We start from the raw sequence: 24,738 nt of genomic DNA on the forward strand, positions 1-24,738 counted from the left end.
ATAAAAAGAGGTATACGCTAGCATTCCAACACTTTCATTAGAACTTAAGAATTGTTAAAAATTTTAAAGCAATATATTTCAAAACTGTATCCAGTGTACAAATACTATGTCTTTTCAATTAGGACATGGTTACTGCAAGCTTCAGCCTAACACATCCAAATGACACTTCCTACCTTCCTAAGTAACCATTAAGCATGAGAAAGCCTGTCCTTGAACTACAATGTATTTACTGTATCATTTACTTCTAAATACTTCAGCTTTCTGAGAACCAAACAAAACACAAGCTAGCAGTTCCTCTTTAAAATGACAGCCTTTGAAGTACAGTAAAGCTGGCATTCAAATGAAATAACACTTTCACAAAAAGTCTGAAGCAATGTCATTTACAAAACTATCACTATTTTCCATCTTAAAAACCGTTTTTCTAAGAACTCTTTCATTTCTACCACTAGACACTGATTCTTTCTATAGAAACTGTAATGAAAAGACATTTTGGATTGTCAAAAGTGAGACACGCAAGTATTTACTAGCGAAGAGTAGTACACAACAGCTTCACAACATGTACGACTCAAAAGCAAACGGGACCTTAGTTAGAACTTGATATGGCTGAAAACTGCCTTTCTCTCCCATACTTGATGAAGTGCTGAAATTTTCTGGAGGGCAGTGTAGTATATATATAGACCATAACTCAAATTCTACCTCTAAGTATTTGCTCTGAAGCAGACAAGTATACAGAGATGCAGGTGTACAACAGTTTGCTCACTGGAGTATTTATAATAGCAAGAATCAGTAACCACTTAATCTTCTTTAATAGAGGATTTCTTAATGAGTGTTACCTAAACCCCAGGGCTGATACCTATCTGGTTGCATAGAATCATACAGGTATCCTATCCACAATGGAGAGTCTTACTTAGGAAGTCTGTGGTGAATGTCAGAAAATTATAGTATATAGCAAGGTTTCAGAACCATGAAGTATGTTATGGACTGAAATGTATCTCTTCCAAATTTATACACTGAAGTCCAAACCCCCAGTGTGACTTATTTGGAGATAAGGCCTTTAAGGAGGTAATGGAAAGGTTAAATGAGGTCCTAAGGGTGAGGCCCTAATCCAATAGAGCTGGTGTCCTTATAAAAGAAAATAAAAAATCTTTCTCAGCCTCACAGGGGAAAGGCCATGTCAGGACTCAGTAATAAGGTAGTCACCTGAAAGTAAGGAAAGGAGTCCTCACCAGAAAACAGCCCTGCTAGCTCTTGAATCTTGACCTTCTATCCTCAAAAACTGTCAGAAAAAAAAATTTCTGTAGTTTAAGCCTCCCAGTTTGCTGTGTATTTTTGCAGTATTTTGTTGTGGCAGCCCAAGCAGACGGATACAAAGTTAAATTAGGATCCTTCTATAAAATGGAATACAATATGGAGCTGTTAAAAGGTGTTGTGAGGGGCTTCCCTGGTGGCGCAGTGGTTGAGAATCCGCCTGCCGATGCAGGGGACACGGGTTCGTGCCCCAGTCCAGGAAGATCCCACATGCCGCGGAGCGGCTGGGCCCGTGAGCCATGGCTGCTGAGCCTGCGGGTCCGGAGCCTGTGCTCCGCAACGGGAGAGGCCACAACAGTGAGAGGCCTGTGTAACGCAAAAAAAAAAAAAAAAAAGGTGTTGTGAGGCAGGACTTCTTAAATGATGGAATGAGGAGGCTCAGCAAGTCCTCTCCCTGAAAAGAAAAGATAAAACTAGACAAAATAGTCTAAACAGCCACTTAAGGACTCTAGAAATTGGCCAACAGCATATAACAAATTGAGAAACATTTAATTCAAGAAAATGTACTGACCATCAGTAAGAGCAACTGTGTGGAGTTTCAGAATGGAGTTGCTCCATCACACTCCTCTCACCCCCATAGCTCCATGGGGTAGAAGCGATGTGACAGAGGGACAGGGGATTTCACACTGTAGGACAATGCCAAAACCAGGAGTGACCCCAATGGCAAACAAAGAGATAAAACTAAAATCACAACTAGACTAAGGTCTTAATACTGGTGAAACAAGAGACAACCAGGAAGATCAGTCAGACATTTAACAGGGAGGTCTGTGGAACAAGACCGACAAACTAGGCTTTGATAAGACACTACTCATCTCCGGTGGTCCAGAAGGCTGTGCCCCTTACAAGGTTGTCAGAAGAGACCAGAGAGGTCCTTGGTGAGTTACTCATTCCTGGCTCAATGAGAGGCCTTGTGAAAACCACTGGTGACTAGAAAACTACCACATCCAGTGGCAAATGGTGGAAGCCTTACTGGCTCAAAGTGTTTGAGCACAACCACTGACAAACCACAGCTGACACTAAGACACTGACCCAGGGCAAGCCCTAGGAGGCCAGGCTTAAAAATAAAAACAAGAACTTAAAAAACAAAAACAAACAAACAAAAACAAAGAAGACAAAACTGAGAAGAGGCAGTTGCATACAATAGAAGCCAAAGACATAACAGAATTAGTCCACCTGATTCACTAGGCAAAAACAAACAAACAAACAAAAAAACAACCCAAACTACCACATTTGTAGGAGCCAACAGAATTCAGAGTGGTCAACAGAAACTACCTCTGAGAGACCCAGATTTTGGACTTATCAGACAAAGACTCAAAAACAGGGAACCGTGTTGAAAGAAAAGTGTGAGGATGACTCATCAAAAGAGGACATCAATAAATAGAAAAAAAAAAAACACTTGAACATTTTGGAGTTAAAAAGTTCAGTAACAAATTTAAAAATTCACTGAAGGGGCTCAACAGTAGCTATAACCTGGCAGAAGAAAGAATCAAAGAACTTAAAGATAGATTAATAGAAATTAAACAGGAATGAAGAAAAATGGACAGAGCCCTGAGAGATCTGCAGGATACCCTCAAGTGTACCAGTGGAGTTCCAGAAGGAGAGGAGACAGAAACAGGCAGAAAGAATATTTGAAGAAATAATGGCAGAAAATGTTCAAAATTTGACAAAAAACATCAATTTACACATCTAAAGAACTCAATAAACTCCAAGCAGGATAAATACAAAAGATAGCCACACCAAGACACAACACCCTAGTTAAATTGTTAAAAGCCAAGATTAAAAAGAAAATCTTGACAGCAAGAAAAAAATCACTCACTGTGTAGAAGGGAACCCAAATGAGAGTAACAGCTTAGTTTTAATCATAAGCAATGGAGGCCAGAGGCAATTAAGTAACATATTCAAAGGATTAAACAAGAGAAAAAAATTGTCATGCAAGAATTCTGCATGCAGCAATATTATCTTTAAAAATGAAGGTAAAATAAAAAATTCCCAGACTTAAAAAGACTAAGAGAATTCACTGCTAGAAGATTAACATGATGAGAAATATCACAGAAAGTTATCAGGGTGAAATGAAGTGACACCAGATGTTAACTAAAAGCCACATGAAGAAAAAAAGGGTGATGGTAAAAGATGATTACATAGGTAAATATAAAAGAGGGTAAAAATTACCTTTTTCTATTTTCTTCTCTTTAAGGCTGATTTAAAAGATAACTTCAAAAATAATTCTCAAGTTGTATGCTTGATCTTATAACAGATAAAGATGTAACAAATATTACAAAGACAGAACAAAGGCAAGGTGAAGGAGGTACTGGAGCTATACTGTAGCAAAGAAATGACACCAACAGAAACTCAAATTCATAGGAAGAAATAAGGAATACTAGAAACGTTAATATTTAGGCTAATATTAAAAACTATCAATATATTTTTCTCCTTTCTTCTCTGAATTCCTTTAAAAGATATAAGATCAAATAAGACATTAAAAGCACCACTGTTTTATTGGGTTTGTAACATTTATAAACATAATATATGTAACAATACATAATATATGTAACACTAATAGCATAAAGGAAGAAGAAAGAAATGGATCTATATTGGAACAAAATCTTTTTTTAACTAGAATTAAGCTACTAATAGAAAATAGTAAGTTAAGATACATATTGTAATGCCTAGAGTAACCATGAAGAAAATAAAAAAAGAGAAAGACACAAGAGAAATGCAATATGTAGAAAACAAATAGCAAAATGAGAGAAGAAAATTCAGTCACATCTATGACAACATTTTTTTTTTTTTCCTTTTCCGTTTTTTTTTGCTGCACCAAGTGGCTTGTGGGATCTTAGTCCCCGAACCAGGGATTTAACCCAGGCCCTCAGTAGTGAAAGTGCAGAGTCCTAACCACTGGACCGGTGGGGAATTCCCCATAACTTTAAATGAGAATCAATTAAATGCTCTTAAAGGCACATTGTGTGACTGGATAAAATAGCAAGATTAAAGAACATGCTGTCAGCAAGACACACTTTACAGTCAAAGACACAGACATAAACTGAAAGCATTAAGACTGAAAAAGACATACCACTCAAATGATAACTATAAGACAGATTCATGGCTATGTTAATAACAGGAAAAAAATGTTATTAGAAACAAGAGAGACATATCTATATCCTCAAGAAGATATAACAAGTATAACACATACAAACCTAACAGAGACCCAAAATATGTAAAGAAAAAACTGAAAACATTGAGGGGAGAAATAAAATTCAACAATAAATTTGGGAACTTCAATAGACCACTCTCAATAATGGATAGAAAAACTATACATAAAATGAGCAAATGTATAGAAAATTTGAACAGAAGTATCAACAAAACCGACCTAACACCAGACCCACCAATAGCAGAATCCACATTCTTCCTAAGTACACAAGAAACATTCTCCTGAAGAGACCATATGCTAGAAGATAAAACAGGTCAATTATTTTAAAATGACAGAAACTATACAAAGTATGTTCTCTGACCACAATGGTCAGAATTTAGAATTAACAGAAGAAAAATAAGGAAAATCCACAAATATTTGTGAATTATAACAATACACTTCTAAATAATGCATGATCAAAGAAGAAACAGTAAAAGTGAGATTAGAAAATCTGAGTTGAATGAAAACCAAAAAAAGTCAAAATTTGTGGGATGCAGCTAAAGCAGTACCTTAGAGGGAAATCTGTAATTGTAAATGCCTATATGATGTAGAGAAAAAAAGAATGGTCTCAAATCAATTATCTAAGTTGTCACCTTAAGAAATTAGCAAAAGAAGAGGAAACTAAACCCAAACTAAAAAGAAAATAATAAAGAACAGAATAAAAAAAATCAACTAAAAAGAGAACAAACAAAAATAAAGAAAAATTAATGAACCCAAAAGTTGGTTTGAGATGCTCAAAAAGATGGAAAACCTTTGCCAGACAGACCAAGAAAAAAAAAAAAAAGGAGACAAAGATCACTAAAATTAGAATCAAGAGGAGACACCACTACTGACCTTACAGAAACTTAAAGGACTGTAAAAGGATGCTATTAACAACTTTATGCTCACAACCTAGATGAAAAACAGTAATTAGAAACTCAAAAATTACTGATAATGACTCAAGATGAAAAAGAAAATGACAATACAATAAACTGAATTAGTAATTTTTAAATCCTCCTCCCCAAAATGCTTTATTGATGAATCCCAACAAACATTCAAAACAGGAAATAATATAATCCTTCACACACTCTTGTAGAAAGTAGAGAAGGATGGAGCACTTCCGAACTATGAGGTTAATATTAATCTGAAATCAAAGCCAGAGAAACAAGTCTTAAGAAAGTTACTGATCCATATCCTCATAGGTATAGATCACAAATTCCTCAACAAAATATTACAAACAACATCCAGTACCACATAAAGAGGTTTATATACCATGATCAAGTGGGATTTATTCCAGGAATGCAAGGTTGGTTGAATACCAATTAACATAATGCATCATATATTAATACAAAAAGGGAAAAACCCATCTCAATAAATATACAAAAAGCATCTACCATCCACTCACCAACAGAAACTCACCACAAACTAGGAAAAGAAGGGAATTTCATCAAACTGACAAAGGACATCTATGAAAAATCCACTGCTAATATCATAGTTAATGGTGAAAATCTGAACATTTTTCCCCCCAAATACTGGGAACAAGGCAAGTATTTCTGTTCTTACCACTTCTATTCAACAATGTATTGGGTCTAGCCAGGGAAATAGGGCAAAAAAAGAGAAATAACCAGCAGTAAGATTGGAAAGGAAGAATTGAATTGTCTTTGATAGATGACATGACACTGATTACAGAAAGTCCTAAGCAATCCATGAAAAATTACTGGAATAAAAAAATTTCAGTATAGTTGCAGGATACAAGATCAATCTGTAAAATTAACCGCACCTTTATACTAACAATGGAAGATTAAATAAAGTGACTCCATTCACTAGAGCATCAAAAACAATAAATATACTTGGCAATAAATTTAACAAAAGAATCATAAATCCTATACTCTGAAAACTACAAAACACTGCTGGATGAAATTTTACGAGATATAAATAAATGGAGAGACAGACTATTTCCATGGATTGGACGATTTAATATTAATAAGATGGTAATTCTCCATAAAACTGATCTACAGATTCAATGCAATCTCTATCAAAGTCTGAGTAGACTTTTTGCAGAAACTGCTGACCCTAAAGCCTGTATGGAAAAGCAAGTGACCTAGGATAGTCAAAACTATCTGGAAAACAAGAATAATGTTGGAAGACTTGTATTTCCCAATTTTAAAACTTACCATAAAACTATAGTAATCAAAAACAGTATGGTACTGACATAAGAACAGATATACAAATGAATGAAACAGAACTCAAGAGTCAAAAAATAAACTCTCACATTTCTGATCACTTGATTTGTCAAAAATGACAAGGCAACACAATGGGGGAAGAGTAGTCTTTTAAACAAATGATGCTGGTTAAATTCATTAAAAAATGATGTTAGTCCCTTACATCACACCATGCAAAAAAATTATCTGAACACAGAGCTAAAGATACACAAACAAAAAGTATACATTTTTAAGAAGAAAACACAGGGCAAAATATTCATGATCTTGGGTTAGGCAAAGATTTCTTCAATACAACACCAGAGGCATGCTCTAGTAAAAGAAAAATTTAATAAACTGGATGTTACCAAAATTTAAAATTTATGCACTTCAAAAGAAACTATTAAAAAATGAAAGGAACTCTTACAACTCAATAATAAAAAGACAAATTCCAAAATTTAAAAATGTACAAAAATTTGAACAGATGTTCCAACAATGAAGAGTATAGGAATGACCGATAAACATACAAAGAAATGCTCAACATCATGGAAATGCAAATTAAAACTGCAATAAGATATACTACTTCACATCCTTTAGAACGGTTTTAATGGAAAAGCAGACAGTAACAAGTATTAGTAAGGATGTAGAGAAACTAGAACCCTCAACAGATAAAAATCTTCAGTTGCAGAGACACTCTGGAAAATAGTTTAGTAGTTTCTGAAAAAGTTAAACACAAATTTACCATATGATTCAGCAATTTCACTCCTAGGAACATATCCAAAAGAAATAAAAACATGTTTCCATGCAGATTCATATGAGAATGTTTATAACAGTACTACTCATAATAGCCAAAAAAGCGGAAACTCAAATGTCCTTCAACTGGTGAATGGACAGTAATAAAATATGGTATATTTATGCAACAAAACACTATTTGTCAGTAAGAAGGAACAAAGTACTGATAGAGCAACAACACAGATGAATAGGCTTAAGTGAAATAAGCCAGACACAAAAGACTACATATTATATGATTGCATTTATAATGAAGTTTCCAGAGAAGACAGCTCTCTAGAGACAGAGAAACAGATTAGTAGTTGCATGGGGATAGGAATGGGGAATGACTGCAAACTGGCACAAGGAATTTGTCTGGGGTGATGAAAATATTCTAAAGTTGAGTTGTGGTGATGGTTGCACAACTCAGTAAATTTACAAAATGTCACTGAATTGTACACTTAAAATGGGTCAATTTATGGTATGCAAATCATATCTCAACCAACCTGTTTAAAAACTGTTGAGCTAAAGAGGCCCATAGCATATTGTTACGTGGAAAAAAATGTGCATCCACAAAATTTATTATCTAATTTTTAATGAATTTTTTTTAACATGAGGCTCATAAACAGATTCATTAACAAGGGTAGTTCTTGTTATCTCACTGGGGAGTGAGATAATGGGGGAACTTTAACTTTCTGATTACACCCATTCTGTTTGTTTTTAAATCATCAAACACAGTACACAAACTGTCTCTCTTACACATAGGTATACAACAAGGGAGTTGGCCTGAGTAGATGCTGTGGGGAAGAAGCAGAGACACATGCAGGAGAAGGGAAGGGATCTAGTGGGTGGAGGCCAGATTTACTGCTCAACATCCTAAAATGAAGAGGACAGTCCCCCACAGCAGAGAATTATTCAGCCCCAAAATGTCAACAGTGCTGGGGTTGAGAAACCCAAGTTTACAATAATAGACTTTATTAGTCCTTTAGAGATTCAGAAAATCTATTCCTATCTAGACTTTACAGAAGGAAAAGGCAAATACTAATATATAGGTATTAAAACAAAAATTAAAAACTAGAATTACATATGAAAAGATTAAGAAAAGGAAAGCTAAGAACAGTTTTTAGCTTTAAAATAGTTTAGCATCCTCAAAGCAAACTAAAGTAGTTTTTAGTGTATTATTTATGCTAAGCTGACATAACTAAAGAAAACTTTCTCTTGAAGCCTAGTAGAAGTAGTAGTAGAAGTCTACCTCATTAAGTAGGCCAAAGAGTAAGCCGGCTAGGTATGTGAACTTGACTAAACATTGATAGAAGCCTCATTAACCCACCAGATTTAAACAACTAAAGGGATCAGATGCCTCAGAATGACTAACCTAAATACATAGGGCAAAAACTCAACTAGAGGGCATAAGCTCAGAATACCTCTGTATACCAATAAACTGTCACTCAAAGACCACATTAAAATTTGGAGGAAAAAAGAAAAAAATGAAGCAGTCACCATTCTGTCTTAGGTAAGAGTGAGGTCCTTGGGCTAGACCACTGTTAAAGATCTATTATGTCTCCACAAAAACTGGACAAAGATACCACTCCGAGACTGTATTTTTAAAAGTGCTCCTCAATAAAAGCCTTTAGTTGTATAGTTTTAATGATCACAGAGGAGTGGGGAGGAAAGGAGGAAAGAGAAGAGGAAAAATAAATACCTCGATCCTCCGTTTTGCTTTGTCGTAAGCCCGTTCTTCTTTAGTTCGATCATCATCAGAGTCATACTCAGATTCTGAGCTCACTTCTTTACTTGGTTTTTTATCTAATGTTTTCCCCGCATCCTTCTCATCTGACACCTTTTCATCTTCTTCATCGCCTTCACTGCCTTCACTGTCTCCTTCTTCTTCCTCTTCTTCTTCACTCTCTTCATCCTCCTCCTCCTCCTCCTCCTCCTCCTCTTCCTCTTCAGGGTGTTCTTTTACTTCTATATGCACCGTGTTTCCTACTTTCAGGAAAAGAGATTTTGAAATAAATGAAAGTTAAAAATGAGATTTCTATCAAGATAGAGACCTTAAAGGAAAAGTAATACTGAACATGTACTAAATAAGGGAGTAACATTTTAATACAGCATTAATTCCAAATTAATGTTCTCATACATCATAAATGCAAAGTGTTTGTCTACATTGCTACAATGAAGACTGCCATTTAACAGTAAAAACTTAATGCATTAGCCATACTTAAGCTAATAAATAAGAAAAGCATTACTAAGCCAGGATACAAGAGAGGACAAAAACCCAGGGAGGTGGACACGATGCCTAGTACTTTCTTCCCCGTGGGGTCATTTGTGGATCCTGGAGGAGGGAGCTGAAAAGCTATGCAGCTCTTAGTGGCCCCTCAAAGCTTAGGGGTCCAGGCATTGGGAGTTCAGGCCTATCAAGGATTTCCATGGGGCGAGGGAGATGGACACTGGGTAATAACCTTATTGTGGGGTGAAATCCTGAAAAACTACCGTAGCAGTAAGGATAAACGAGAAGTAAACAGGGCCTCCCCATTATTGGCATATCACCTCCAGATTCTCTAAATTCCACATGTGGAATAAGGTGACTCTATATTGCTAGTTCACTCAGACTCCTGGTAGATGTACATATAAATTCTCTCTGGAGGAAGAAAACACCAACCTTGACGTCAAATTATTTCTACAGTTGCAAACAACTGAGAAGAAAATTAATGAACCAGAACACAGATCAGAAGAAACAATCTACAATGAACCATAGAGACTCAATAGGTAAAAAATACAGAAAAGAAGAAAAGACACAGTGATAAGAGTAAGAAGGTCTATCATAGGCTTAACTAATATCCCTGAGAAGAAATAGTGGCTCATAACACTGAAAAACTGAAAAAAACATATAGGCAGAATAAATAAAAAGAAAACAAACCTAGCCACATCCTAATAAAACTGATGAAAATGAAAGACACATGAAAAATTTAGGCTGGTACCTGACTTTTAAACAGAAACAATAAAAGCCAAGACAAGGGACTAATATCTTCAAAGTATTAATAAAATCACGACTAAGAATTCCTCATTCAGTATGTCACCTTCAAGAATGAAGATGAGATAAAGATATTTTCCGAAAAGCAAAAATGGAATGTCTCAGTAACAGATTCATACTGAAGGAAATTCTAAAAGGTATTCTTCAGGCTGGAAGAAATGATCCCAAATAAAGGTCAGAGGTGCAGGAAAAAATGAAACACAACAAAAGCTAAGAATGTGGGTAAACTTAAATATATACGGACTGCTTTTTTAAAAAAGCTATTATGGGTTTTAAAACAGAAAATTAAAGAGAACAATGGTATATAAATTGAGAATTGGTTAAATGTTGTTTATGTATTTTTGGTCTTTACATTGCCTGGAAAGAAGGTAATAGTAGACAGTCATAGTTCACAGATCCACGTTAGGCCCAGTCGGAGGGCCGAGGAGCGGTGGCCCGGATTGGGCAGAGCGGGGGGAGGCAGGGTGCAGCCATTGTGCGGCATAGTCCCCCAACCTGCTGCCAGCTCTGTAGCCTGTCAGGCCCCAGCACTGTCTGCTGATCTCGGGCTGGAGCCCTGGGGGTGCCTGGGGGAGGTTTAACACTAAGGGTATTCCCTATCGTGGCTTTTAAAGGTCTTCCATTTTCTCAGATTGCTTTCTTTTCATAGCTCCGTGCTGTTCCCACACCCCTGGCAAGGACCTACCTTTCAAGGTCCCCCTCAAGTGTCCCCCTCTAGAAGCTTTTTACAGCCCCTTCCTCACCCCTCATCCAACACACTTAGGTGTCTCCTTTGGGCCCCACAGAAATGTCTGCACACCGCTGTTAGGGCTTCGCTCCTTCAACAATGAAACGTGTTTATTGGTGGCCTGTTATTTGCCAGGCACTGTTTTTTAATTTCTGCATTAGTTTCTGTCTCTCATCATATTTGAGGGCAGGAGCCATGTCATTATGGAATCCGTAGAGGGAGAGGGGAAGAGGCAGGCTTTGGAATCAGGCCCAGGTCGCTCCAGATGCAGCTCCACCACTGAAGGACAGCTGCCTGCCCTCTGACAACTTTCCTAACCCCCTCAGCCCCTCTCAGCTTTTGTGAGGATTTAAAAGGCATCTCTCAGGAAAGGGTGGGCACTTACACAGAGCAGTTGCCCACCCATCCATTTATTCTTGCACAAATCCTTGTTTGGGGTGTCTAATGTGCAAAGCACTGCCACAGGCATTGCGGGGAACAGAGAAATCAAGTCCTCATCTTCTAGTGGGGGCTGATGTGAGAGGAGGTGATAAGGACTGGGAGGAGAAATACTGGGTGAGAGGATGGAGAAAAAGAAAGAGGAAAAAAAAAAAAAAGATCCACGTTAAAACTCTCTAGAGTAACCACTAACAGTAAGCAGAAAAGTACTAAACTTCCAAGCTCATGAAAGGAGAAAAAATTCAAATAATCCAAAAGATGGTTAGAAAGGAGAGAAAAAGAAACAGAACAAATAAGAAGAACTTAATAAGATGATAAATATAAAATCGATATACTTTATTAACTATCAAATGTTAGATGTAATGGGCTAAGTACTCCAGGTAAAATATAAAAATTGACTAACTGGACTTAAAACCTCAACTATACGCTGTTTAAGGGTACAGAAAGTATAATAAAGACAGAAGATCATGTAAATTAAAGCTGGTATAGCTATTAATATCAGATAAGGTAGACTTTAAGGCAAAAGACATCGCTAGAAATAAAACAGTGAATTCATCAGAAAGATATAAGATTACATTCATCTAATAATATAGCACCAAAATATATAAAGCAAAAATTAATATAACTCATGGAGAAATAGACAATCTACAAGCACAATGGGAGATGTGAACACACAACTCTCACTGAGAGAAAAAGCACAACAGAAAAAACAACTCAGAACAGAACATAAGAGGTGAACAAAATGATCAGCAAACTTAACTAAATATAGGTAACAAGTCAGCCAACTAACGCAGAATATAAACTCTTTCCAATCACATATGAAACATTCATAATAATTTACAACCCAACAAATGGTTGGTTAAGTCAACATATTTCAAAGGATAGAACCATGTATTTTTCTGATCACAATGAAGTAACAAAGATACGTAAAGTCCTCACTTTCATAAATTAAGAAATATACTTCTAAATAAATAACAGGTAAAAGTTAATAAATCAAAATAGAAATTTTAAAATATCAACATATCAGACCTTCCAGAGTTTGGCTAAAGCCAGGCTTAAAGAAAAATTTGTAGTTTTAAAAAACGACTGAAAAAACAGAGCCAAATATTCATTTCAAAAAGTTAGCAAAAAGCCAGCAAATTAAACCCTAAAAAAGACAGGAAGAAATGACAAAAACACTTTTTATACATAGTGATTAGGAACTAAACTATTCGTTTGTATTTATCTTTGTATTATATTTTAAGTTCAAGAGGTTTTTTGGTAGGCTAGCTTTAATTAACTTATCCCCATCTGTAACATTATCACTCTGGGAAAAAATGTATTCTAAAGTGTAGGCAACTATCTTACAAATGACTTTCTGAAAAACCATTTATTAATAAAATCAGGATCCATATGAGGACTTAGGAACCACGGCAATGGAGAGAGCAAGACTGGTCTCTATCCCCAGGAATGTTCATACAGTTTTCATCAGCGGGAGACTACTTTTTTTTTTTTTTTGCGGTATGCAGGCCTCTCACTGTCGTGGCCTCTCCCGTTGTGGAGCACAGGCTCCGGACGCGCAGGCTCAGCGGCCATGGCTCACAGGCCTAGCCGCTCCGCGGCACGTGGGATCTTCCCGGACCGGGGCACGAACCCGCGTACCCTGCATCGGCAGGCGGACTCTCAACCACTGCGCCACCAGGGAAGCCTTCAGGAGACTATTTCTTTAAATATATACACACCTCCAATAACCACTGGACTTATCAATGTGTGCTTATGAGCTACTCACCTGTTTCTCTCTCCTCATCACTAGCCATAGCTTCCCAATCATCCAATCCAGCATCCTCAGTTTCTTCTTCCTCTTCTGTAAATAAAATTTTCATTAAAGACATAGAATATATCTAGACATGTAAGATTGCTTTTAGAAAAAAAATTTATGTAGAAAACTATCCTGACATAAAAAATGAAATGTTTTAGTTATGCAAAAAGTACGTACACAATTTCATTACCTTTGGAACTAGTTTTCAATATATCGAGCATGTTAAATCCTCTACTATTACTAAATGCTTCACAATTTCCTCGTGTTTTGAATACACTATATTAAACTTAACGCAGATTTCATATCTGAGGTAATTAAAATATAACAACTCATTGAAATGTTGCTTTAGATCTTAAAAAGGGTAAATGATGGCATTCAGTTCTTGAGGATAAAAGAAATTTCACATATATCTTCTTTTTGATCTTCAACCTATACTTTATACATAAGAATGTATTGTTTATTTTGCTTTAACCTCTACAAATACATATAAATACAACTTAAATTACATAGTTGGAGGTACAAATCTACACTTTTATTCCAGTTGAAAATAAGAACAGTACGTTGTGCTTACAACCCAAAAATAGCCAGAAAGGTATAATTTTGAATTTATAGACTTTAAACTCTCATTAACAAAAATGATTCTTTTTACTGAAATCTAATCAAGCAAAATTATTCTCAAATGAAAGGAAGATGAGATTGGGACACTGTAGTATTTGTTTCCCTGTCATAATTACTATTTGCCAACAAGTTTGGATACACCTTCTTGAGGAGGAAATGAGTCAGAAACACATACCCCTAACTCCTCCTAAATTAGCAATTCTTTCTAGTGCTTCAAATATCACCTAAAACAGGGAACTGCTGTTAAGTCTATCAATGTGAATTTCTCTAATCTCATCCTGTTAAGCTGAGGTGTGCTCAGGAAAATGATCCTTTTTATATTGAGAATAGGAGGGGAAGAAGAATAGGATCAGTAATACCTTTCACCAGTGTGGTTCAGTCTTAACATTCTCTAAAGCTGCTCCCATTCCTGTCTTTAAACACTGGAGATTCTCCTGATTTTATGAAACATACATTTAGCCAGCCTCTGGCTCTCCTAGCAACAGCTATCTCATGAATTAGAACAATGTTTATCTTAAAGAAAAAAAAAAAAAAAATCGAGAGATTTTCTCCAATCTCAAAACACACACACAAAATGAGTAAGTTGAATCCTCTTACTAACTTAGTAAACAGAAGCTGACCTCTAAAGATTTTAAAATGCCAATTTTTATGACTCTTAATAAAAGTTCTAATTAAAAATGCTTCCAGAGAGGGTGATGCAAGAGGGAAGAGATATGGGAACATATGTATATGTATAACTGATTCAGTTTGTTGTAAAGGAAAAACTAACACACTATTGTAAAACAATTATACTCCAATAAAAAAAAAATAAAAAAATTAAAAAATAAAATAAAATAAAAAATAAAAATGCTTCCAATTTGCTTCCGAAGGATTAAATAAAGAACTTTAGTTCTTGGTACCACTTAAGAATTCTGACCCATAAATAAAAAAATCAGAGAAAATCCAAATACCTCTCTCTATCCTCTCTACAAAACATTTTACCAACACTACTGTAAAGAACAAAAGTGAATTCAAGTCTCACCTCTACACTTTTTTCCGTGGAAATGAAATGATTTAGAGGAAAGAAAGAACTATGAAGAAGGCCATCCTGCCAGACATTTGGTTTCCCCAAACTAACGATAACCAAGACAACTTGTGACACATCAGTGATATTTAATAGGAATTAATTAGTCAACACTACTGACCTGGTTCAACAGGAAGTGGTGTCTCTTCTTTTTCAGGTATTCCTTGTTCCACAGCTTCTACAGCAGCACTTAATTCCATTGGTTCACATACTGAAAAAAGGAACAGAAACCAAGTTAACAATACTTTTCAGTGCATAATTTCTGTTAGGATACTCTGTTAAGTACTGAATAAAAACCAGTAGTACAACCTAAATTCTTTAGCAAGTTTAGAAAACATTTAAATATCAGCTATGCATTGTTGTTTTTTTAAACAGGAAACTAGTTTTTCTTTCTGCTCAAAAATAGAATGTAAAATTACAGAAGGTTGAGAAGGAAACAGAAAACATAAGAATGATAGTTGTGCTTTTGAGAGTTAAGAACAGTTATTCATAGCACAGGATCCAGATTCTTCAAACAAAAGTACTTTTCCATTAACCTGTCATTTGAATCAGTTGAGAATGATAATAACAAGAAACAAGGTATAGGAAGTAAGTTTCAGTATGCAATTCTGATTTGTTGATTTCTTTTTAAGACTTCTGTCTCCAAGCTTATGGGGGAAAAGGCAAACAAAATTGTTTCTAAATCACAGGCTATTTTGTATGCAAACCTTTATTTTCCAGCTGCTGTGGTGTTTTTTTCTTCTTTTTATCTTCATAAATTGGCCTTTTCTTTGGCAAAGAGTCTTTTGATGGCACTTCAACACCTGAGGGATAAAAATGGAAAATTTCAGCGTTTATACTACTTGCTTGTCACCTAAGAAATACTACTTAAGAAGATAACATTTTATTCACCTCAGAAATACATACCCTAAAATATAAAAGAACATTCATGGAAAACCCTCTTTTTAAATTTAAGGTATTTTAAAATTTATATACGTTTAAATTCCATTTTTTTGGTGCCCAGTTCTATGACTTTCGACAAATGCCATGTAGCTATGCAACCACCATCATAATGAAGATGCAGAACAGTTCCATCACCCTGTGCTGCTCTGGGAAGTTAAACCCTATTCACATCCTTATGCCCCTGGCAGCTACTGATCTGTTCTCTAACCCAAAACATGTGCTCTTTCCAGAAAGTCACAGAAATAACACTTTACAGTCTCACTATCATCATAATGGATTTGAGTCATCCTCATTACTATATGTACCAGTACTTCATTTCTTTTTATTGCCGAATAGCATTCCATTGTAAGAATGCACCACAGCTCCCTTATTCGACAGAAAGCTAAAGGACATTTGAGTTCGTTTTTGACAATTATGAATAAAGCTGTTAGGAACATTTGCATGCAGATTTTTCTGTGAACATTTCTCTGGGGTAAATACTGTGGAGTGGGAATGATGGGACATTAAGATAAATATGTACAGTTGACTCTTGAACAACATGGGGAGCAGGGCTGCCAACTGTCCGCGCAGCCGAAAATCTGCATATACCTTAGAGTCAGCCCTCCGTATCCATGTTTCCTCCATATTCATGGTTCCGCATCCTCAGATTCAACCAATCACAAATGGTGTAGTTACTGTAGTATTTATTATGGGAAAAAAATCCACCTATAAGTAAACCCACACAGTTCAAACCCATGTTGTTCAAGGGTCGACTGTATTTAAATTTGTAAGAAACTGCCAACTGTTTTCTAAAGTGGCTTTACAATTCTGCATTCCCACCAGTAATATATGAGAGTTCCAACTGCTCTTACCAGCATTTGGTAAAGACAGATATTGGGTTCTTTTAAATTCACATATTCTAATAAATGTGTAGTGATACCTCAGTGGTCTTAATTTGAATTTCCCTAATGATGTCGAGCATTCTTTCCATGTGCTTATATTGAATAGTTTCTTGGTGAAGTGTCTCTTCAAACTTTTGCCCATTTTTAAATAGGATTGTTTTTCTCATTGTTGAGTTTCGAGTTATCTTTATATATATTTTTGTGCACACATACACACACAGTTATCATGTATGACTTTCAGGTATTGTCTCTGAATTCTCTCAATGGTGTCTTTTGCATAGCAAAAGTTTTTAACTGGACTTCCTCAATTTTATAATTTTTTCCTTTTATGGATTATGCTCTTGAAGTAACTAAGCACTCCCTGCCTAACACAAACTCACCAAGATTTTCTCCTATGTTTTCCTCTAAAAGTTTTATAGTTGTATATTTTATATGTAGATCTACAAATCATTTTGAATTAAATTTTATATAACAATTGAGATTTAGGACTAAGTTTTTTTGTTTTGAGGTTTTTATTTACACAAAGTCTAATTGTTCCACTAACACTTGTTGCAAACATCATATTTTATCTACTGAAATGTCTTTTCCTATGACAGAAAAAAAAACCTGACAGTACGTAGACTCTATTCTGTTCTATTTATCTATTTGTCTATTCTTTTGCCAGTATCACACTTTACTGATTACTATTTTTACAGTTAGTCTTGAAATCAGATATTGTGAGTCCTCCAAGGTTTGTTCTTTTTCAAAACTACTTTGGCCATTCTAACTCCTTTATCTTTTCATACACATTTTAGAAATAGCTTATTAGATATCCACAAAATATTCTGCTGCAATTTTGATTGAGATTGCACTGAATCTACAAATCGGTTTAGGAAAACTGGTATCTTAACAACATCAAATCTTCCAATCCATGAATGCAACATCTCTCCATTTACACAGGTCTTTGATTATTTTCGTCAGTGTTTTATAGTTTTCAGCATATAGATTCCACAAACACTGTTTCAATTACTTTTATGGGGGGGTACTGTAAATGGTACCATTAATTTTTTATTTTTACTGTTATTGCAAGCATATAGAAATACAGTTGATATTTGCATACTGGTCTTATCTATAATCTTGTTAACCTCACTTATTAGCTGTAGGATTTTGTGGGGGGTAGATTCCATGGGATTTTCTATGTAGAAAATTGTCATCTGTGAATAGACAGGTTTATTTCTTCCTTCCAGGCTGCATGCCTTTATTTCTCTTTTTGCCTAACTGCCTGAGTTAGGACATTCCAGTGCAATGTGCAATGACTGTGATGAGAGTGGATATCCTTGCCTTAATCACAATATTAGTGTTTATTAGTATTCAGTCATTCACCAGTAACTGCAAATTGTTGTATGTTTTTTGTAAATGTCTTACAGCAGGGAAGGACGTTCCCTTCTATTCTGTTTGTGAATTTTTATTATATGTGAATGGTAAATTTTGTCAAATGATTCTTCTCCATCTATTGAGATGATCATGTAGATTTTCTTCTTTAGTCTATTAATATGGTGAACTATTTATTGATTTTTAAATACTGAACCAACCCTGCATTCCCAGGATAAAACCCACTTGGTCATGATAGATTATCCCTAAATATAAATATACATAAATATATGCACATAAACATAAATATTTATATAGCTGACCCTTGAATAACACAGGTTTGAACTACACAGATACTTATACTCAGATCTTTTTCACTAAATATGTATTACAGTACTAGAAGATCCACTGCTGGTTCAATATGTGGATGTGGAACCGTGGATACAGAGGGCCAACTAGAAAATTATACACAGCTTTGTGCCTGCATGGAGAGTTGCCCCTAACCCCTAGATTGTACAAGGGTCAATTGTATTGCTGGAATCAAATTGCTAATATTTTGTGGAAAAATTCTGCATCTTTGTTCATGAGGGATATTGGTCTACAGTTTTCCTTTCCTGTAATGTCTTTGTCTCACTATGATATAAGGGCATGCTGTCCTCATAAAATGAGTTGGGTAGTTCTGGAAGATAATGTTCATAACTAGCAATATTTCTTCCCTAAATATTTGTTAGAATTCCCAAGTGAAATCATAGAGGCCTGGAGTTTTCTTTGCTGGAAAATTTTTTTTAACTTAGATAAAATGTAAATAGATATAGGAATATATTTTTTAAATAGGACTACCCAGGTTATATATTTCTTTGCATGTTGGTAGTTTGTGTCTTTTAGGGGAATGTGTACTTGCTATATGCTTAGTAGTTACAGGCTAAAGGCTATGGAACAGACTGAAAACGTAACCTGCTACACAATTCAGCATAATTATCTGAAAATACCTGCAGATACACTAAGAACACATTTTGAGCTCAATGAATAAGTTTTATATTACTCTAGGTAACGAATGTGGTAAATAATATTTACCTAACAAGGAGGCTTTTAAAGGTATGGTGAGACACAGCATGTAGTATCTTTTCAATGAATGCACTTGTGGAGGGCCGTTAATGTCAGGCTAAGAAGTTTGGACACTTTTATTAACAGACAACAGGGAACCCATAAGAGGGCAAAAACTGGGCAACATTATGAAGAACAAGAAAAGAGACTAGGGCCAGAGATGCCACTTGAGAGACCATCTCTTCCAAGCCTGTCCTAAAGATTGATGCCAAGTTCACAATTTAAAATAATTTTCATCTAATCTTGTAAATACAAGTCAAACTACTCCATAAAACAGCACTTCTGAGATTGGCAAATTACCCCCTACAGGGTCCTATCCCCATTTCTCCATGAGTGCTGCTAGCCTGTCAGATAGCCACCAGTCAAATCTGATATCTGGGTGCTAGCTGTACTCGAATTTGTTCTTTACTTTTGTTATTTAAAAAGCTATATCCCCAACTGAGAATAAGACTTTCTGAAATCTAAGTACTGTTTCTCTACATTTACTACTCCCAGCTGACCATATAATGCATAACAAAGAGCTGGTCACACAGATCAATTAAATCTCAGTTCTAGGACCTTGGACAAGCTCTGAGTCTCCATTTTTTCATCTATATGATGGGAATGAAGATATTTATGAGGAAATAATGTCAAAGGTAACATCAGGTATATACTAAAAACATAATAGGTGGTAGCTCTTACTTTAATTATAGCATAAGCACCAAAATTACTATAATATAAAAATCTGTGGAATGTAGGGACAGGACATTGAGAGGTCCGAAAATATTCTTCTCAAAGGAGCAAAGACACTATTTTAAACCACCTTACCTGTCAAAAACATAACTGATAAAATGTTCAGATTATGGTCTCTAAACTAAAAGGAACCAAGGTTCCTTGGGTAAACAGTTCATTTCAAGGTCTAGAGGAGACAATGTGCAAGATGAACCTGGGATATCTCATGGTGTTAGAAAGCAAGGAAGAGGTCCAAGAATATTGTAGTCAAGTGAAAAAGTCACAGGGACCAACCTGAATGACTTCCTGCTAGCCAAAGATGGTATAGTTTGAGTATCAAAAACATAAATGACTTTAGGAGATGAAAACATATCAATTAAATAAAACTCCATTAAGATAAAATGATATACATCCAAAACAAAATTAAGTTCACTGGTCACCTTTGGAGGTTAAGGGGATACCAATTTATTATTTTGCAACTTAGTAAAGAAAGGGAAAGAATTGAGCATATATCCTGGTTTTCCGGCATGAACTGTATTTCAGGGAAAGCTTTTCTTTAGAGAAAGATTCTAGCTAATAAATGAAGAAAGAATGACAGACTATCACAATTCTGCAATTCCTCACGAAGTACTGGATATAGGCAATGATTACCAATTGGAATTAAAATTATTAGATGAAAAGTCAATGAAGAACTTTTCTAATGGACAAGGCTGCCAATAGCTAAACTCACTGATCAATCTTGACATCACCAGAAGGCAAGCAGATCACGTGCCTCCTCATGTGAGGCACTAGGTGGTAAAGCACCACTAAGAAGTAGCCAAACTGCCTAAAAAATTACAAGGTATAGAGAAATACGTTAGCCAACAACAAGAGAATGCAAATAGACAAATCCAGAATAGGAGAAATTCTAGGAAAAAATCCAGTATCTTCAACAAATAAATCCATGACAAAAATCGGGGTGGTACTGGTATCACTGAGACAGACATTATCAATCAAATACAACACATGAATCTAATCTGGATCCTGATTTGAACAAATCAATTATAAAAGACATTTTGGAGATAAGTGGAAGAAAATAGACATGGACAAAATCAAGGTATCAAGGAACTTTGTTTAATATAATAATACATACTACACTTATATTAAAAAGTAAAATGTCCTTATCTGTTAGCGATACATAGTAAAGTAAAATGTGAGTAAAATAATAATGGCATCTGGAATTCACTTTAAAATACTCCAGGGGAAAAAAGTGGGTGGAGGGGGGACAAAACAACAATGGTAAATGGTGATAATTGTTGAAACTGAGTGATGTCTACATGGGGACTCATTTTACTATTTTGTATTTTCATTTACACACATACTATCATTTACACACAAATTTTTATCACATGAAATTATCTCACCTATTCCTTACATTATTATTGGACTTTTTCACAGCATTTTCATAGAATTCTCCTTCTGATTCAATTCAATTCTCCTTTTGACCATTATAGAAATATAACTGAATGAGAGAAGTTTCTAGAGCATTCGGTTAATTAAGAACACCACCTACCCTGAGCTTGTAGAAGTTTAAGGGTAGCTTCGGCTCTGGCTCTGGCTTCTCTCTGGGATTTAGTTAAAAGTTTCCCTTCTTTTTTCAAGCGTTCTTTTCTTTCCTTTTCTTTTTGCTTTTTCCTTTCTCTTTTTTCTTGTTCCAATCTTTCCTATAAAAGAATATGTATCAGACAAAAATTGTATTAGCTTAATGAATTACAAAATTTAAATATAAACAACCCAAATTTCTAACAAAGCTCTTGAGATACATGCAAAGTATTATGTTAGGAGCTTCCAAATGAAAGTACTTTAAATGTTGTACATAATGAGTATTAATTAGTATCACATGAGAGTCGACTATGTGTTGGCAATGATGCACAAGCAACTCCTGTCTGTACCTGAGGAAATAAGGTAGGATTTTCTCTACCTCTTCATCTTATTATTTATATCTGAACAATAGTGTAACTGAATTACCATGCAACTAAGAAAATTTTAGAATTAGAAAGCTAGAGATATTTTATGAGAAGCGGATTTAAGTAAAACACCAAGTCAAAGTCAGCAACTTCACAATGACATACCTCTTCTTTACGCTTGGCTTCCAATTCTTCAAGGCGTTTTATCCGTTCTTCCTCTTCTCTCTTCTGTCTTTCCTCTTCTTCTTTAAGCTTAGCCAGAGCTTCCTGCATAGCCTTAACTGTGGCTTTGCTAGGTCCTTTTTTCTTCTCTTTTTCTTTTTCTTCCTTTTCTCCTTTCTTTTTCTTCTTATCTTTTTTCTTTTTGTCTCCTTCATTGTCATCTACCAAAAAAGAAGAGAGGCAAAGAATATTTTTAAAAGTTGTTTCCTGTGGCAATGGTAAGCAAACCCCAGAATGCAGGAACCATAATAGGCCAGGGCTGATGCCAGCAGCAGGCTAAGGGCCTTGGGTATGAAGGCCTCCTGAGCACTTGAGTAACCAGAAGAGCTCCGAACAACCCAGCTGGCCTCCTTAGAAACCTAATATGCTGGTGCTACTGAGTTATCCTGAGGGATTCAAGAAGACAGGAGGATCCTGTCATCAGGGAGAAGATATACGGTACCTAATGTATCTTCTTAATCCATGGTGTCTGAATTCCTAAATTCTGTAGCTAGTTTTGCTTCTGTACGATGGGGATGATAAGAATGATGCCTACCTTAGGGGATAGACATCAGAAGAATAAAATACAAAAATATAAATATATTCCAAGAACTCTATAGCATTATGTTAAAGAATTAAAGATTATAAAGCTACTTTCTTGATGGTTCTCCTCAAACATGTCCAGACAGTAAAAATTTGAGTGGTTAAAAAGCTATGTCAATTTTCCCATTAAAAGTTTTCTAGTCTAAAGAAAAATTATGTAAGTCATTTGATCTTTGTTTTCATTCTGAATAAGGGGGAAATTTAACTAGAAAGCTTCTTTTTTGCTAATTGGTTCTGGTATAAAAACGTGCCTCAGTATTGCTTAAAAGATGTTAACTAATTTCAGCATGTTACTTTTCCGTTTCATAGACCGAATTAGGTTTTTAAAAACAGGAAAGAATTCAGATATTATCTCACACTGAGGTATCAGAAGGAAGAGTAAATTTTTCATTAGGCAACTTCCAGTCTTCATCAGCAGCAAAAAATTGTTTTCCACAGTAAAATTCTGTAAAAATCCTAGTTCGTGCACAAATCATTTGAAAGATATTTTATACTACATACATAAATGTTTAACAATGAAAATCAATTAAAAGAGTACTTAGACCTAATTTTTTTTAAGTTCCTTACAATTTAGTACCTTTATAACCAAGGACAAACAAAATGACTTTGGGGCATAATGATCAAAACTTGGGCTGATTATGAATTCAAGCCTTTTGCCCTTTCCTCAATATTATTACCAACCTTCTGCAGCTATGGGAGCCTCTCCTTTCTCTTCAGAGGCAGGAGGTGCTCCAGAATCAAGAATCACTTTGGATTTTACAGCTTCCTCTTCAGATTTCCTTTGAGATTCTTTTGGTTTACTCTGATCCTTTTTACCAGATTCTACCTCTTCTTTTTCTTTCAGCTTCCGCAGTTTTGCCTTTTCTTCATCCCGCTTTTTTCTCTCACGCTCTTTCTTTTCTGCCTTCTTTTGAGCCATTGTCTTAATTTTGAAGGAGGAGTCGTCATCTTCATTCCCACTCTCTACATTAGGACCTGGCTTATTTTTCTGATTTTTTTTCTGTCCTTTCCTGGACTGCAAAAATTCATCTGATTCATCACCACTTTCACCAGAAGAATGTACTCTCATACAATCTTTAATTCTTTTACTGTTATCCTCATCCTCTTCTGACCCATCCCGCTTCTTATTTGATTTCTGAGGTTTCCCTTTAGCTTTTTTGGAGAGTTTAAAATCATCATCATCATCACTCCCAGAGTACATTTCCACTTTGGGTTTTGCGGTCTTTTTTGATTTTGAATCTTTATCTTCCAATTCGTCACTATCATTATCTTCAAAACTTTGTTTTTTGCCTTTCTGTCCTTTCTTTTTTTTATCTTGTTTTGAGGTGGATTCATCTTCATTATTTTCTGTTGGCTAAAAAATTTCCACTGTTAGAAATATTAACAGAGTTATACTTTATTTTTTTTAATAGCTGAAACTCCTCAAAGACATGTACTTCATTAAGTACACATGGAAAAATTATCGAAATAATTTTAAAATAAGGTCGTTTTTACAAGAATATAAAACTCAAGCAAGTACCAGAAGCTAGCCTAGGCCTCAGGCACATCTCATATTCACTGTAAATTTCAGAATCCAGGTGGTCTGAAGCAAACACTAATTACCAGTCCACATTTACTACCTTCTTCAAATGGCATAAAAAGCCTAAGGGGAAAATTGAAAGAAAAAATATCCATCCGTCTCTCATTACTCTGACGCTTATCCAATTTCAAAGGATGGAAAGGAAGTATCAATAATATAGAAAACTGCAGGTAGAGTTGGGAAATGTTATATTAGACAACATATCACAAAATACCTTAAGATTCCCAAATAAAGCATCTTTATACCTGTGAAAGGTTTTAAAATGCATTATTGATTCCCTAAAAACTGTTTTTCCCCTTTGGC

The 24,738-nt window shown here is 35.3% G+C and overlaps 1 protein-coding gene across 5 annotated transcripts in view; it reads right to left on the reverse strand.

The window, feature by feature from the left end:
• The window catches only part of EIF5B (eukaryotic translation initiation factor 5B), a 67,947-nt gene that overhangs the window by 20,645 nt on the left and 22,564 nt on the right, over positions 1-24,738 (reverse strand). For 3 of the 5 annotated variants that reach the window (XM_067007091.1, XM_067007090.1, XM_067007088.1), the window contains 7 exons: positions 23,538-24,210; positions 22,218-22,435; positions 21,659-21,809; positions 15,826-15,921; positions 15,240-15,329; positions 13,408-13,482; positions 9,143-9,429 (listed from right to left, as the gene is read on the reverse strand). In XM_067007091.1, the coding sequence (XP_066863192.1) occupies positions 9,143-9,429; positions 13,408-13,482; positions 15,240-15,329; positions 15,826-15,921; positions 21,659-21,809; positions 22,218-22,435; positions 23,538-24,210 (1,590 nt within the window). The remainder of the gene's footprint in view (positions 1-9,142; positions 9,430-13,407; positions 13,483-15,239; positions 15,330-15,825; positions 15,922-21,658; positions 21,810-22,217; positions 22,436-23,537; positions 24,211-24,738) is intronic. The other 2 variants (XM_067007092.1, XM_067007089.1) reach the window with 1 other exon arrangement.

This window comes from Kogia breviceps, chromosome 11 (assembly GCF_026419965.1).
Source record: "Kogia breviceps isolate mKogBre1 chromosome 11, mKogBre1 haplotype 1, whole genome shotgun sequence".
In the NCBI taxonomy this organism is placed as follows: Eukaryota; Metazoa; Chordata; class Mammalia; order Artiodactyla; family Physeteridae; genus Kogia; species Kogia breviceps.